We start from the raw sequence: 11,571 nt of genomic DNA, 5'->3' as shown, positions 1-11,571 counted from the left end.
GTTTATAAAAAAATACGAAAAAATAAATGCTAGAATGTAGGTCCGCGTTTTTGTCGTGTTTGTAAAATAATTATTTAAATATAAAATGTGTGTTATATAAAAACAGAAACGTCCATTGCGTTTACCAAAAAAGTACGACGACGTAAGACAGCAAAAACAAACGAAGCCGTTATACACGAATATATCAAATATTCGAAAATTCCCAGTGAAATATCTACATATTAAAGAGGAATTAATTTAATGAGATCTAAGATTTTCGCGAGTTTTATTCATTTAAATGAAACTAGTATTTTTCGGATAAACTACGCGTGATTTATTTTTGTAAAACACTACATACTCCCGACGACTCGTCTGCCCGTGATCACGGTTGCTGAAAAGTAAACGAAACGTCGGGAGTATGTAGTTTTTTACAAAAATAAATCACGCGTAGTTTATACGAAAAATACTAGTTTCATTTAAAGGAATTAATTTGTTAAAATCTACAAAAACATAATATTTGGATATAATAGTATCTAATTTATTATAATCGTCTAATATTTATAGTAAAAAGTAAAAGTAACAACTATTTATGTATCACAATATTTACTTTTTAGAATTCCATTTTCATTATCTGTTAAAAGATTGTTTATTACAACAAGTTTAAATTTTAAAATATTTAAGGACACAGTCACGTGATTAAGTATAATGGACAGGAATTGAGATTATAGAATTATATTATGTAGATGTATAATAAAAATAATCACCTTTTACATAAAGACTCCTTTAGTAATAAGATACAATAATTATATCATTCATTTCTTTATAATTCTTCATCGCAAACATTTTATTGGTATGTTAGTCTTTATTGTTTAGAAATAAGTGGTTTTATTCTTTTTAAAAATTCGCTTTTATCAGTCTTTTACCTTAAGGGGTTGTAAAGTACTAAATGAAGTTGTTAAAATCTAGTTACATACTCGAAGAAGCACTTCTACTGAACCGCGAGATCACAAAGTGAACGGACGAACCTCGTGAAGAACGCGACGTACTCAAGTACCGCTCTCGACATCATCATAGTAAACGATAGAAATTTTAGCAACAATAAACAATACTAATTCGTTATAAAATACATAAATACAATTTACAAAGTATAAACTGTATATGTGTAAAACTCTTACAAAGGGTTCATCGTTATATCAGTCTCTGTGTTGGAGACTTCACTCGACGGCCGGAGGAGGTTCATCCGTGCAATCTGTCTCTGGCTGTTCGATGATGATGTTTGTGTCCTGTTTCGGTGATATGGGGGGTGTTATGACCGGTACGGGGGAGGTGGGGGTGGAATGACACGGAGGGGGTGCACTACGCGCACGCGCCTCTTGCTCCACGGTTAACTGAGTGGATCCCACAGTTTCGTTCTGTTCGTTGTTTCTATAAACATTGATGTGAAAAAAGTAAGAACGCTAACAATTTGAATTATAAGTATTTTATGTTGTTTGCATTACCTCGGAAACTGACGTGTGTTGGCTACATGGCCGGCGCTTTCTCCAGATGCTGGAAAATGAGCGTAGCATTATTTATCTTATTATTTTAAGATTAGTATTGCGTTAACGTATAAAAACTTATGTTGGCTTTGTTACTTCTAGTCGATTTATGGATTTAACTTTATTGAATATACATGTATATATCTCCCTACCACGTAAACGCAAAGTCATCAATCTATTTAGTGTTTTATAAATTTCTTTGTTTGGGAAAGCGAGTAGAAAAATTACCTTGTAGATGTCATTACATCTTATACAATATTAAGTTAATTTACTTTTCCATTTACACATATTTATAAATAGTATAATAAAACAATCTATATCTATATATAGATAACAAGCATATAATTTTTGCTCCATATTTTTATCAAAAATTTTTCAAGCATACTCCGTTATAATAACTGTATTTTTTTTAATCAATTTTAAGTTGATTTTTAATAAGGACAGACAGAAATTGAAGAGAAGTGTAAATTTTAAAATTTGTAGAGGCGAGCAAGATTCTCCGAACCCTGAACCTCAAGAATATCAGGGTTCGGTGCTTTACAATCTTTCGCAGTCCTGCTTGTGTCTATGAAATTTTCTTTTTATAGATATTCTACTAACGGTGTATAGTGTCCTCGTTGAGTCTCTGTTGTCTTGCCAGGGGTCTTCTTCTCGTGTTATCTCTGACCCTCAGCGTGACTCCAGCACAGGCCCCGCTGGCGTGAAGATCCAATGCCAAAGAAGACTGAGACCCGCACTCGGACTCCACCGCACTAGCGCTGGATATGGAATGGGAGCTGGGTTTGGTTATAGTGCTAGGGTGTAGATAATGGTGCTGGGTTCTTAGACCAAAAAAATCACCGGTATTAATTATTACATATAAAAAATAAAAATAATAAAACTGTAAAAGTATTATTTTAAAAGTTAATGTATACTTAAAAGTTTTTAATTTTAATTAATAATATTTTTTTATTTCATTAAGGACTTCTATATGCATGCATGCTACTACTACTAGAGCGCAAGTTTTTAATATTAATAGCAATAAGTCAAGCATATTGAAGCATTCAATAATACATATGATTCGCAACAATGGAAATATCTGAATATCAGCTTTGCTTTTTAAAAAATAAATAGTTTAAAATTGTATAATTTATATTTTAATATATTTACCACTAATAATAAAAACAAAGCCGACTGTAGTTAAAAACTATGATGTAAATGTTTTGCAATTCCATAAGTATTGTGAAATGCAGCTAAATGTTTACCTGACAGCTGAATGCGGCGGTTCGTCAACAGAGAGAGCGTAGCGTCGTAGCGGTCGTCGTAGCGCGGTTACGGACGGCGTAGCGAGGCCGCTACCGCTCCTCAAGTCCGGAGCGGAGCCGAAACGCGCACGATTTCTAGCTTTATCTCCACTGGCTCTGTACATACACTGTCTGACCTATCTCTCCGCGCCTGTCCTTCCATATGAGGATTCCAGGCGAGTTTATTATGAACAGCTGTTCAAGTGATCGTCACGGTACATGATGTGATAGCTGACTGATTCATTATCGAGTCTCTACTGGGGACCGAGCTAACTATGACTTATGTATATACGACATGTAATACAATATTCTGATCTATGTATATACATTAATTTATAAACCGATGACACAAAGCATATATAATGCAATACATATATATGCAGAAATCTCGCTCACCTGTGGACGTGTGGTCGTACCCTGACTGGCGCGAGTGGCAGTGAGTGTGGTAGCGGCAGAACGTGGGGTAGTCTGTACACCCCGAGAGTGTCCAGTCTGGCGGGGGCGCATGGACCCCGGCGAGGCAGGGGTCGCGGGATGGTCTGGGGTCGCGCGGGCGTCACTTTAGCCGCGCTATCCCGAGCCTCGAATGTCATAACACAGGCTGCTACTACTATGAAACCTGAAAATTTTATTTTAATTAATACAATTATCATAATGGATGAAAATTTGTGACTGAAGTATAATAAATATTGACTGGACCATTCCTTTATGTAATGGTTGTAATCAGAAGTGTTCATAACAAAATATTTAATCATACTGGGCTTTTTATGACATATTTAAAACTTTATTCAGTTAATTATGTAGGTGAGATAAATGTTTATTACAACTTAAACTAAACCAACAAAATTTTCGTTGTTTTTCGTATAAAAGCTATAAGTAAGTATAATTTCAAATTGTCCGTTTGTTCTTAATCTTTATAAGATTCTATTTTAAAGTGGAACCTCCAAAACCCATCACGATGGGTCCGGCGTAAGACAGGTTGTTAAGATGAAACCCCCTCGCCTCGTCCTTCACTGATACAGTGGAGTTGCCACGCACTTCTTCCGCCACTGACAACGTATCGGCATAGTAACCTGCAATAATATCAATAAATTTTACGATTTATTTTTAATAACACGAAGATATAATAGATTTCCATTTTTATTATACATACTGTTTAAATTTTTAAGCTATTATTGTCTCTTCTAAGATATATTTATAAAATATTTTATTTGTAATTAAGCATCCAGTTTGGTATTATATCAGGATGTTCTTTTTACTGTTATAAATAAATTCTCTTATATATATATTAACAATACATTTAGTTTTAAGATCACTTTGGAATGGCCACTAAGAGATCTTACGAATTGATGTTAGCATTTTATACCCTTGTCACATCTGCATGTCGAAATGTCACTCGTGAAAAGCACATTCAGAACATTCACTTGTGTATAGAAACTAGGGTGTGGACTTTACAAAAGAAATCCGGCCTCTAAAAACTGTTGAAATAGATATTAACTTTGTACAGGGAATTAAAAAAATGTATAAGTGATATCACTTTGATGGTATTAGTTTGGTTCAGTTTAAGAATTGAAATGAAGTAAGTGTAAACGACTCTATATGTTACTTATTTAATAAGTTAAAAATATATTTATTGTTAGAAACTTCTAAATGTTATAATTTTAACTGCTATATATGATTAAAATACGCTACAACTCGACATATTTCACCACGCTTGACCGGGTTCGGTCAAAAACGTCAAATTGTAAAAGGTCTTATACTTAAGGACATTTTGCGACAAGGAAAAGACACTTAAAAAGCAAGTAGGACTAAGAAGAATTTTATCACGTATAGAACTTATTTAAATTCTTTAGAGTAAATAACTGTCTAAATTGCACAAATAACTACACAAATAAGCAATTTCACTCTCTAAAAATAAAAACCTCTTCCGTTGCGAGAAAAATCTTTATTCGTATTTATTTAACTGAAACAATATGGAAAAATAAAATGAGCGTAAGCATTTTGTAACAGAAAATATTGCATTGCAATTGGAATCATTGAAATTAAATAACTAAACCTCGTTTTGCTGTTACCAGAATCGAATTTGGTTGTTAGCACGGACAAATAATACCCACTCCTATATGAATGTTTGTGGAAATACGCTCTTTAAATACAGCAACATTGCAATTTAAAATTTAAATTTTCTTGTTTTCTGTTTGACTTCGTTTAACTTCGGTTTATTTTATTATACAAACAATAATCTCCTTATAAGACACAATGCTTCTGAACTGTTTAATGTTTAATAAGACGACATATTAGATTATGGCTCAGTAATATAAAAGAATAAATATAAGTTATTGACTATTAAGAAGTATTATTACTATTTCAGAAAAATTGTAACAAATTTTTTGCTTCGACAATTTCGCATCAAAGTAGATAACATTCAACTATGACTTTGGCATTGTCTTGACCGAGAACAATAGATTATGAGAAAGGGTAAGTGAAAAGAGCATTAAACATTCACAGACACACAATCCCAGCCGGATGTTGGAACTGAAGTGGTTGGACTGCAGGAAATATCGAACGCACGGACGACATTAAAACTATTATTACCTACTAACTATTAAACCATTCACAACATCACATTATTACAAAACATGTCATGTATGAAGGTCGAGAGAAGGTTACAACAACACATGACACACATGTATATATTTTCTACTTTGGATTGGATAATGCTTGACTGTCATTCCATTCGATGGAAGACAGATATGAAGTCGTAGGTGGTGAACGCACTACCTCAGTATGAGGCTATTCACCCTTTTCTTGAAGACATAAAAATTATAACTTGAAGGAGACACAAGCAAGCAAACCGTTCAAATTCCTTCTCAATATATAAAATGCTTAAATACATAGATAACATATGGTTCATATAAGGTTTGCTAAGTTAATCACGTCTCTAAACGTCCCTTGCCCCACTTCATTCCAAACCAAACTGGGTTAAAACGTTCTTATCTTAAAATGCCTGAGTCCAGATCCAAGAAAGTTTAGAATTGTTCCTATATTTCAAATGTCATCTTCATACGATAGATTTTAATGTTTCGCTACAATGAGCCCTAATATAAGCTTTTCACTATTTTGTATAAAAGTAGGCATAAATTTAATGATTCATTCATATTTTTAATGAAAGCTTATTGCTTTTTCAAATAAGAAGAGACCGATTTTAAAATCACGAAAAATATTTTGCATCATTTAAAATTTATACAGAATAGATAAGACGATAATCTTCAATTTTTCATTAAAATGTTTATAGTTAAAATAGAAAATAATATATGTACATATTTTTAAAAACTATGTTTCTTAATAAACCTTCAAATTTCTTTAATTGTAATCAACTAAATAACAGGAAGTTAAAATCTACAGGTCAAATTTAAAACGTGAAAAACTTTTTGCAAATATACAAACTATCGCTTGAAATAATTGCAAAAAAATTGCGTTCGCTGAATTTATGAAACAGCCAAAGTTGGTTCAAAATATCCGTTTGTTGTTAAACATTTTGGTAGACTGTATTAACCGCAGCAGGAATACATTTTTATTAACAACTTTAAAAACTACGTTGCATCTCTGTTGATTTTGTTTTTGATTAATAGTTGCATACACACAGCGTATAACTATATATATTATCTACATACTCTTCTGCTTTACAATTTAACTTTATATCAGATTAATTGAATTCAATAAGTTATGTATGAGTGAAAACTATCAAAACTTTTAAAGGTTTTTATTTAAAACTCAAGATTGCGTTGTTATTAAACAATAACTTACATATTATAGTGTAAGAGCCTTAGAAGTAAATTAAAAAAAAGTTAACGCTGACATTCCACGAAATTATTTCATGGGAACATGTTAATATAATTAATTATAATTATAGGACTATTTATTGCTTTATGTTTATTTCCTGAAGCTTTTAGAGTCCTTACTCATGTTATTGACAAACCGCATTTGAAACTATATCAATCAATAAGTAAGTTATAAGACTATAGTAATATCGAAATATATTTTCACAAAATATTAACGAATAGATGTATTTAAGACGTTAATAAATATAAGTTTATTAAAACTTATAAAAGTATAATTTGTAATAAAGTTTTAAGATCAATTTCTAGGATCGTTACGAAAAGTTTTTGTCTGATCAATAGAAGAAAGTCTAAGCTTACTTATCGTGTTAAAGATACAGATTTTAAATTAAGAAAATGTAATGACAAAGATCTATATGTATATTAATATTTTATTTGGTATATCTTTATTGAAAGGTTTAGAATATTACTCCAAGTATACATTACCTATAACGGCCATGGCCGCTCCCAGCAGCATGAGCAAGAGGCCGGCGGACAGCGCTCTGCACGCGTGCCACAGACACTGAGAGCTCATTTTCCCCTTGACCACCTGGAATATTAAGGAATTCTGAATCAAACATATCTTTACACTTCTTAGTAGTCGTTGCAATGTTTAATTAAACTTATATTAGTTAAAAACAATGCACACGTCCTCCAAAATGTGATATTTATTCTTTTAGTTAATGATTGTTGTAGAGCTTTCGGTGACACTTAACATCAGTATAACCTTAATTACTATAAAACGTATTACTATAGATAGACGTATTGTTTAATTTCAATGAAATGCCTTTAAAAAATATTAATATTCTTTGATTTTTCTATATATTTATTAGTGAAGCTGCAAGTCACGTAATTATGCAAATCAGCAATAGATATTTCATATTTGTGGCGTCATGTAATTTCAATACTCACGTTCTCATATTAAAGATAATTGCGGTTCCAATGTGTTAACGGGGAGCTTTGTAAGTGGAGCGTGGGAGAAACGGAGAGACATTACGCCGATTGCTTCTATAGGAAACTTGTACGACGGTAAGGGAACTTACTTTTCACACAAATATAAGATTCCAAAGAAACTCGGTCAAACCTTTTTCATGTTAAATACATTCCATTCAAAATATGCATTAAGTGACTCCAAATCATCTGCTTTTGTTTTAAAATACATGGGTTTAATAAAAGTTCAGAATCTGCTTCGGGTTTATACGAGTTATTTCATAATGTGACACTGAACATTTTGATTGGGTGTTAGATATGGCGCCCGAAATTATACCGCATACGAGCGTCACTTTAGAGCTCTGGTAGATAGTTTAATTGGATGTTTACTGAAAATCTGATGACCTAAATTTTGACTTTTTGCGCCAATTTCAATATCATAAAATTGTAGAACTTTAGCTTTACTTAACTACAAAATTATTACGTCTTAGTATAATGAGATTACTATACCGTGTAGAGTATTTAATAGTATCTATTCTTATAATCTTCATTATTTAAAATTAATATTAAGTTATTATAATATTTCATAAAAGTAATAACTGACTGTACGTAATAATTTATACGCCTTTATACGAAAAAGTAACTCCAATAATGAAAAGACAGTAATTTCTAAAATTCGACAGATATATACAAATTATTATTTATTATCATGATGAAAAAGCAAATGTATCTGTAAATAAATAAACAATTTAAAAACAATTATATTTTCATATGTAAGGGTAATGTTAGGGTACAATGTTTACATTCTGAATCCTCTTCGTTTTCTGTATCAAGATTGTTGGCGCTCTCTCGTGACTCCCTTTATCCTGAAATGCTAACACGTGTTGTAAAACATGTACATGAGATCGCATTTTCCATCCCTTTGTTTGGAGATAGCATGCAGACGTCGCGACGTCAACATAAAGAATTCAGAATGCACCCACTTTGATTCTAAGCGCTCTATTGTAGTGGAGTTTGTTCACGTAAAACGTTTTGTACTGCACTCGGCTGTAGTGCTCGCTTCCTGCGTAATGCAAACTGCCTTAAGCCTGCCTTCCTCTTCACATCTCTATTACTAGACTTGTCATGTACAAGACAAAGGAGACATGCATTTAAGTCTATCACAAAGAAGATATAAATAAAGGAGATGAAGTTGGATTTAGTTTTTTTACATTTCTTAAACGTTATCTACTTCCTGCACTATATGTATTTATTCATCCGTTGCTCGGGATGGTAATAGTTTAAATGTATTCGTAAGTATGAGCTGCGCAACAAGTCTTAAGCCAACTGTTGATTTTATCTTCTGATCACTGATACTTCACATCATGATTTGTCGTTAAACAAATATAGGGTTGTCACTCACGCAGTTGGCTTAACAGTGATTCCTGTTGGTGTGTTTTGGTGTCATGCTCCAGGGTTGGGATGAAGTGTGTTTTTGATGATTATTACCTGGACGTTCCAGGTGGCCCCGGATGCGGGGTGGGCTCGCCGCAAGGGCCCTGTGACACTCCGCGCTCGCCTCATAGCGACTGCCGCTCTCGTTGCCATCTGAGTCGCGACTGTGCGCACGCATCCTGCCTCCTTGCTCCATCCAGACCGATTCAACAAACAAAATCGAACAGCTCCGTGCAATCGTTGAACCTTCCCAGATATATTATACATTACATGACATGTTAATATAACTGAGGATTTGATTAACTGTATTAGTTGGTAATATTTTAAGTCTTCTCTTTACAATTTAATTCGTCGATACAGCTTATTTTATTAACTTACAAAGGAAATGGAAGTAATTCGTACTAATGAAATGGGTAGGTATGGGAAGAAAATTTTTCAAAACCAAGATGACTTTAAACTGATCACAGAAACACTTACTTCTCATTTTAAATAAAGATTTTAATATCCCAAATTTATTTTAAAGTGAATTTAAGTTGAATCTTCATATTGGTTTTATTGATTTTATTTATTTTCATACGTAATACGTACAATACCTTTGTTATTTCAAAACATTAAAAAAATATTTTTTTAAACCGTCAAATAAGTTAAGTTTCCAAAACCAAAAAAAATCTTTATTTTTTATATAACAAACGGGTCACGAGCTGGGTTTCTTTTCAATCGCTCAGATGATAGTCCTAGTTGTTGTTGCTGTAAGGGTTATTGGTATTTAGATGGTAAAGCAGGGAAACAATAGAGTTGTTAACGGAGGATAAAAGACACTTAGGTCTTATCCCATTCTCATCCATTGAGTAAAACGCAAAATCATATAGCACGGTGATTCTCACGAAGATTTTCTGATAAAGCGTAAAATAGTGCTGGGAGATAAACCTAGATGTAAGAGATGCAATCCATTGGAGATGGAATGATTATGGCTCAATCACCGTTACCTCTGGATGTTTGAAGCTTGAAAACAAAAAAGAGATGATTACATTCAGGTGATGTTAAAAGAAAGTTTTCCTTATTGAATTCATGTTACTATGAAAAGTAATAAGTAAAAAAAAATGTCAACAGTTTAAGATACTTCTAAATCCTAATTTTTAACTAGTGTGTTATTTAAACATATATGTATATTGTTTAAAAGTTATACACTATTGACATCTTGTATTAAAGTCATAAAAAAAAGTTTTTATCCTACTTCACTAGACCTGCGACCGTTAGTTTTAACCCGCCTTAATTTTCACATGTATATTGCACCACTTTAGCAGAGTAGCGTTCTCATTTGCGAGGCTTCGGAGAAATTATAAGTAAGACGGTTTTTAGCCGCCTGCGGTTGTTCGCGTTAAACGCATTAAAAAGTTTCTTAAATTTATACATTCTGAAAACATTGTTTGTTTAACTTTTACCGCACTTTAAGCAGCAGATGTTTGTGTCGCATAAGATGCCGATAATGTACAGGGAGGCAAACTAAGCCTTGCGTTATACAACAGAATTTCGGCGAGACTTTTAAATCTTCTATATATTTTGTTTATTTGTATATGATTATTATATTAATAAAACAATAAATGAGCGTCAGTTCAACAAATAAAGAGTCGATTCTGCCCCTTTAAGATTGACTTATCCGTTGGACAATGTGATGCTGTGCTATTACGCTAGCGACTATAGAAATATACAATGAAAATATATATTAATAGAATATTAATTTAACTAAAAGATACTTTTACTCATTGCGAAATAATAATTGACTTTATAATTCATTAGCCAATATAGATACACTACGTCAGTTTTGATTGCTCTGAATTCTGTATCTACTCAAAAATGAGGGGAATTCTTTAACTGTGTCTGATTGATTTCATTAATCCTAACTAGTAACTAACATATAGGAAAACACGAGACAATGAGCAATAATGCAAAAAGAATTTTAAAGTTCAAATGGTTTTCTTAGCAACGTTTTCTTCCAATTTCAAAACTGTGTAATTTTTTTATATCCTCCTTAAAAGTAATATATTTATGTACAAGCTTAATTTGCATTAAAAGTATTTTTTTTATCTGCCGACAAAATCAGAGATTCGGGCTTGAAATTTATATTTACCGAATATGTATATTTTGAGGATAAAGAATATGGCCGACAATTTCCCAGATATCCATCGTGATGGAAAACATCAAATTCTATAAATGTGGTTTAAATCGAATACAATGTTTTTATTTTCAAATATTCCTGTACCTTAAAACCTGAATGATAAACACCTGAATAATGAAAAAAAATATCAAAATTTCATACACCCGAAACCTTCGTTAAATAAAATTTTATATCCCAATAATACTATTATTATTTTAAGTACAACTACTAGAAGTAGTGCTGCAAATTATTATATTTAGCAATTACATACAAAGTAAAAAAATATATGTAAAATAGACACTTATGTACTTACAATTTGTTTTATAATTATTATTATTTAGTTCGACTCTTACCATACAAATGCTTTCACAAATTAC

General features: G+C 32.2%; 1 protein-coding gene across 1 annotated transcript; it reads right to left on the bottom strand.

The window, feature by feature from the left end:
- Positions 1–717: 717 nt before the first annotated feature.
- On the bottom strand, positions 718–9,338 carry LOC116772764 (uncharacterized). Its single transcript, XM_032665057.2, has 8 exons — positions 9,094–9,338; positions 7,123–7,225; positions 3,742–3,873; positions 3,197–3,419; positions 2,762–2,917; positions 2,118–2,275; positions 1,479–1,527; positions 718–1,404 (listed from the first exon to the last, which is right to left on the bottom strand). Exons 1-8 carry the CDS (start codon positions 9,304–9,306, stop codon positions 1,194–1,196), a joined length of 1,245 nt encoding a protein of 414 aa, XP_032520948.2. The 5' UTR covers positions 9,307–9,338; the 3' UTR covers positions 718–1,193.
- Between the last annotated feature and the right edge of the window lie 2,233 nt (positions 9,339–11,571).

Source organism: Danaus plexippus, chromosome 12 (assembly GCF_018135715.1).
Source record: "Danaus plexippus chromosome 12, MEX_DaPlex, whole genome shotgun sequence".
Lineage (NCBI taxonomy): Eukaryota > Metazoa > Arthropoda > Insecta > Lepidoptera > Nymphalidae > Danaus > Danaus plexippus.
Note: the sequence above shows the minus strand (reverse complement) of the source record. Positions and strands in the feature narration are given on the sequence as shown.

What these genes read in the sequence shown, in the direction of transcription:
- LOC116772764 (XM_032665057.2), bottom strand. Translation starts at nt 9,306, where the DNA reads ATGTATAATATATCTGGGAAGGTTCAACGATTGCACGGAGCTGTTCGA. An exon ending in GGGCCACCTGGAACGTCCAG is followed by an intron (nt 7,226 to 9,093) that starts GTAATAATCATC and finishes TTAATATTCCAG; the next exon opens with GTGGTCAAGGGGAAAATGAG. An exon ending in CCGCCGCATTCAGCTGTCAG is followed by an intron (nt 2,276 to 2,761) that starts GTAAACATTTAG and finishes TTCCATATCCAG; the next exon opens with CGCTAGTGCGGTGGAGTCCG.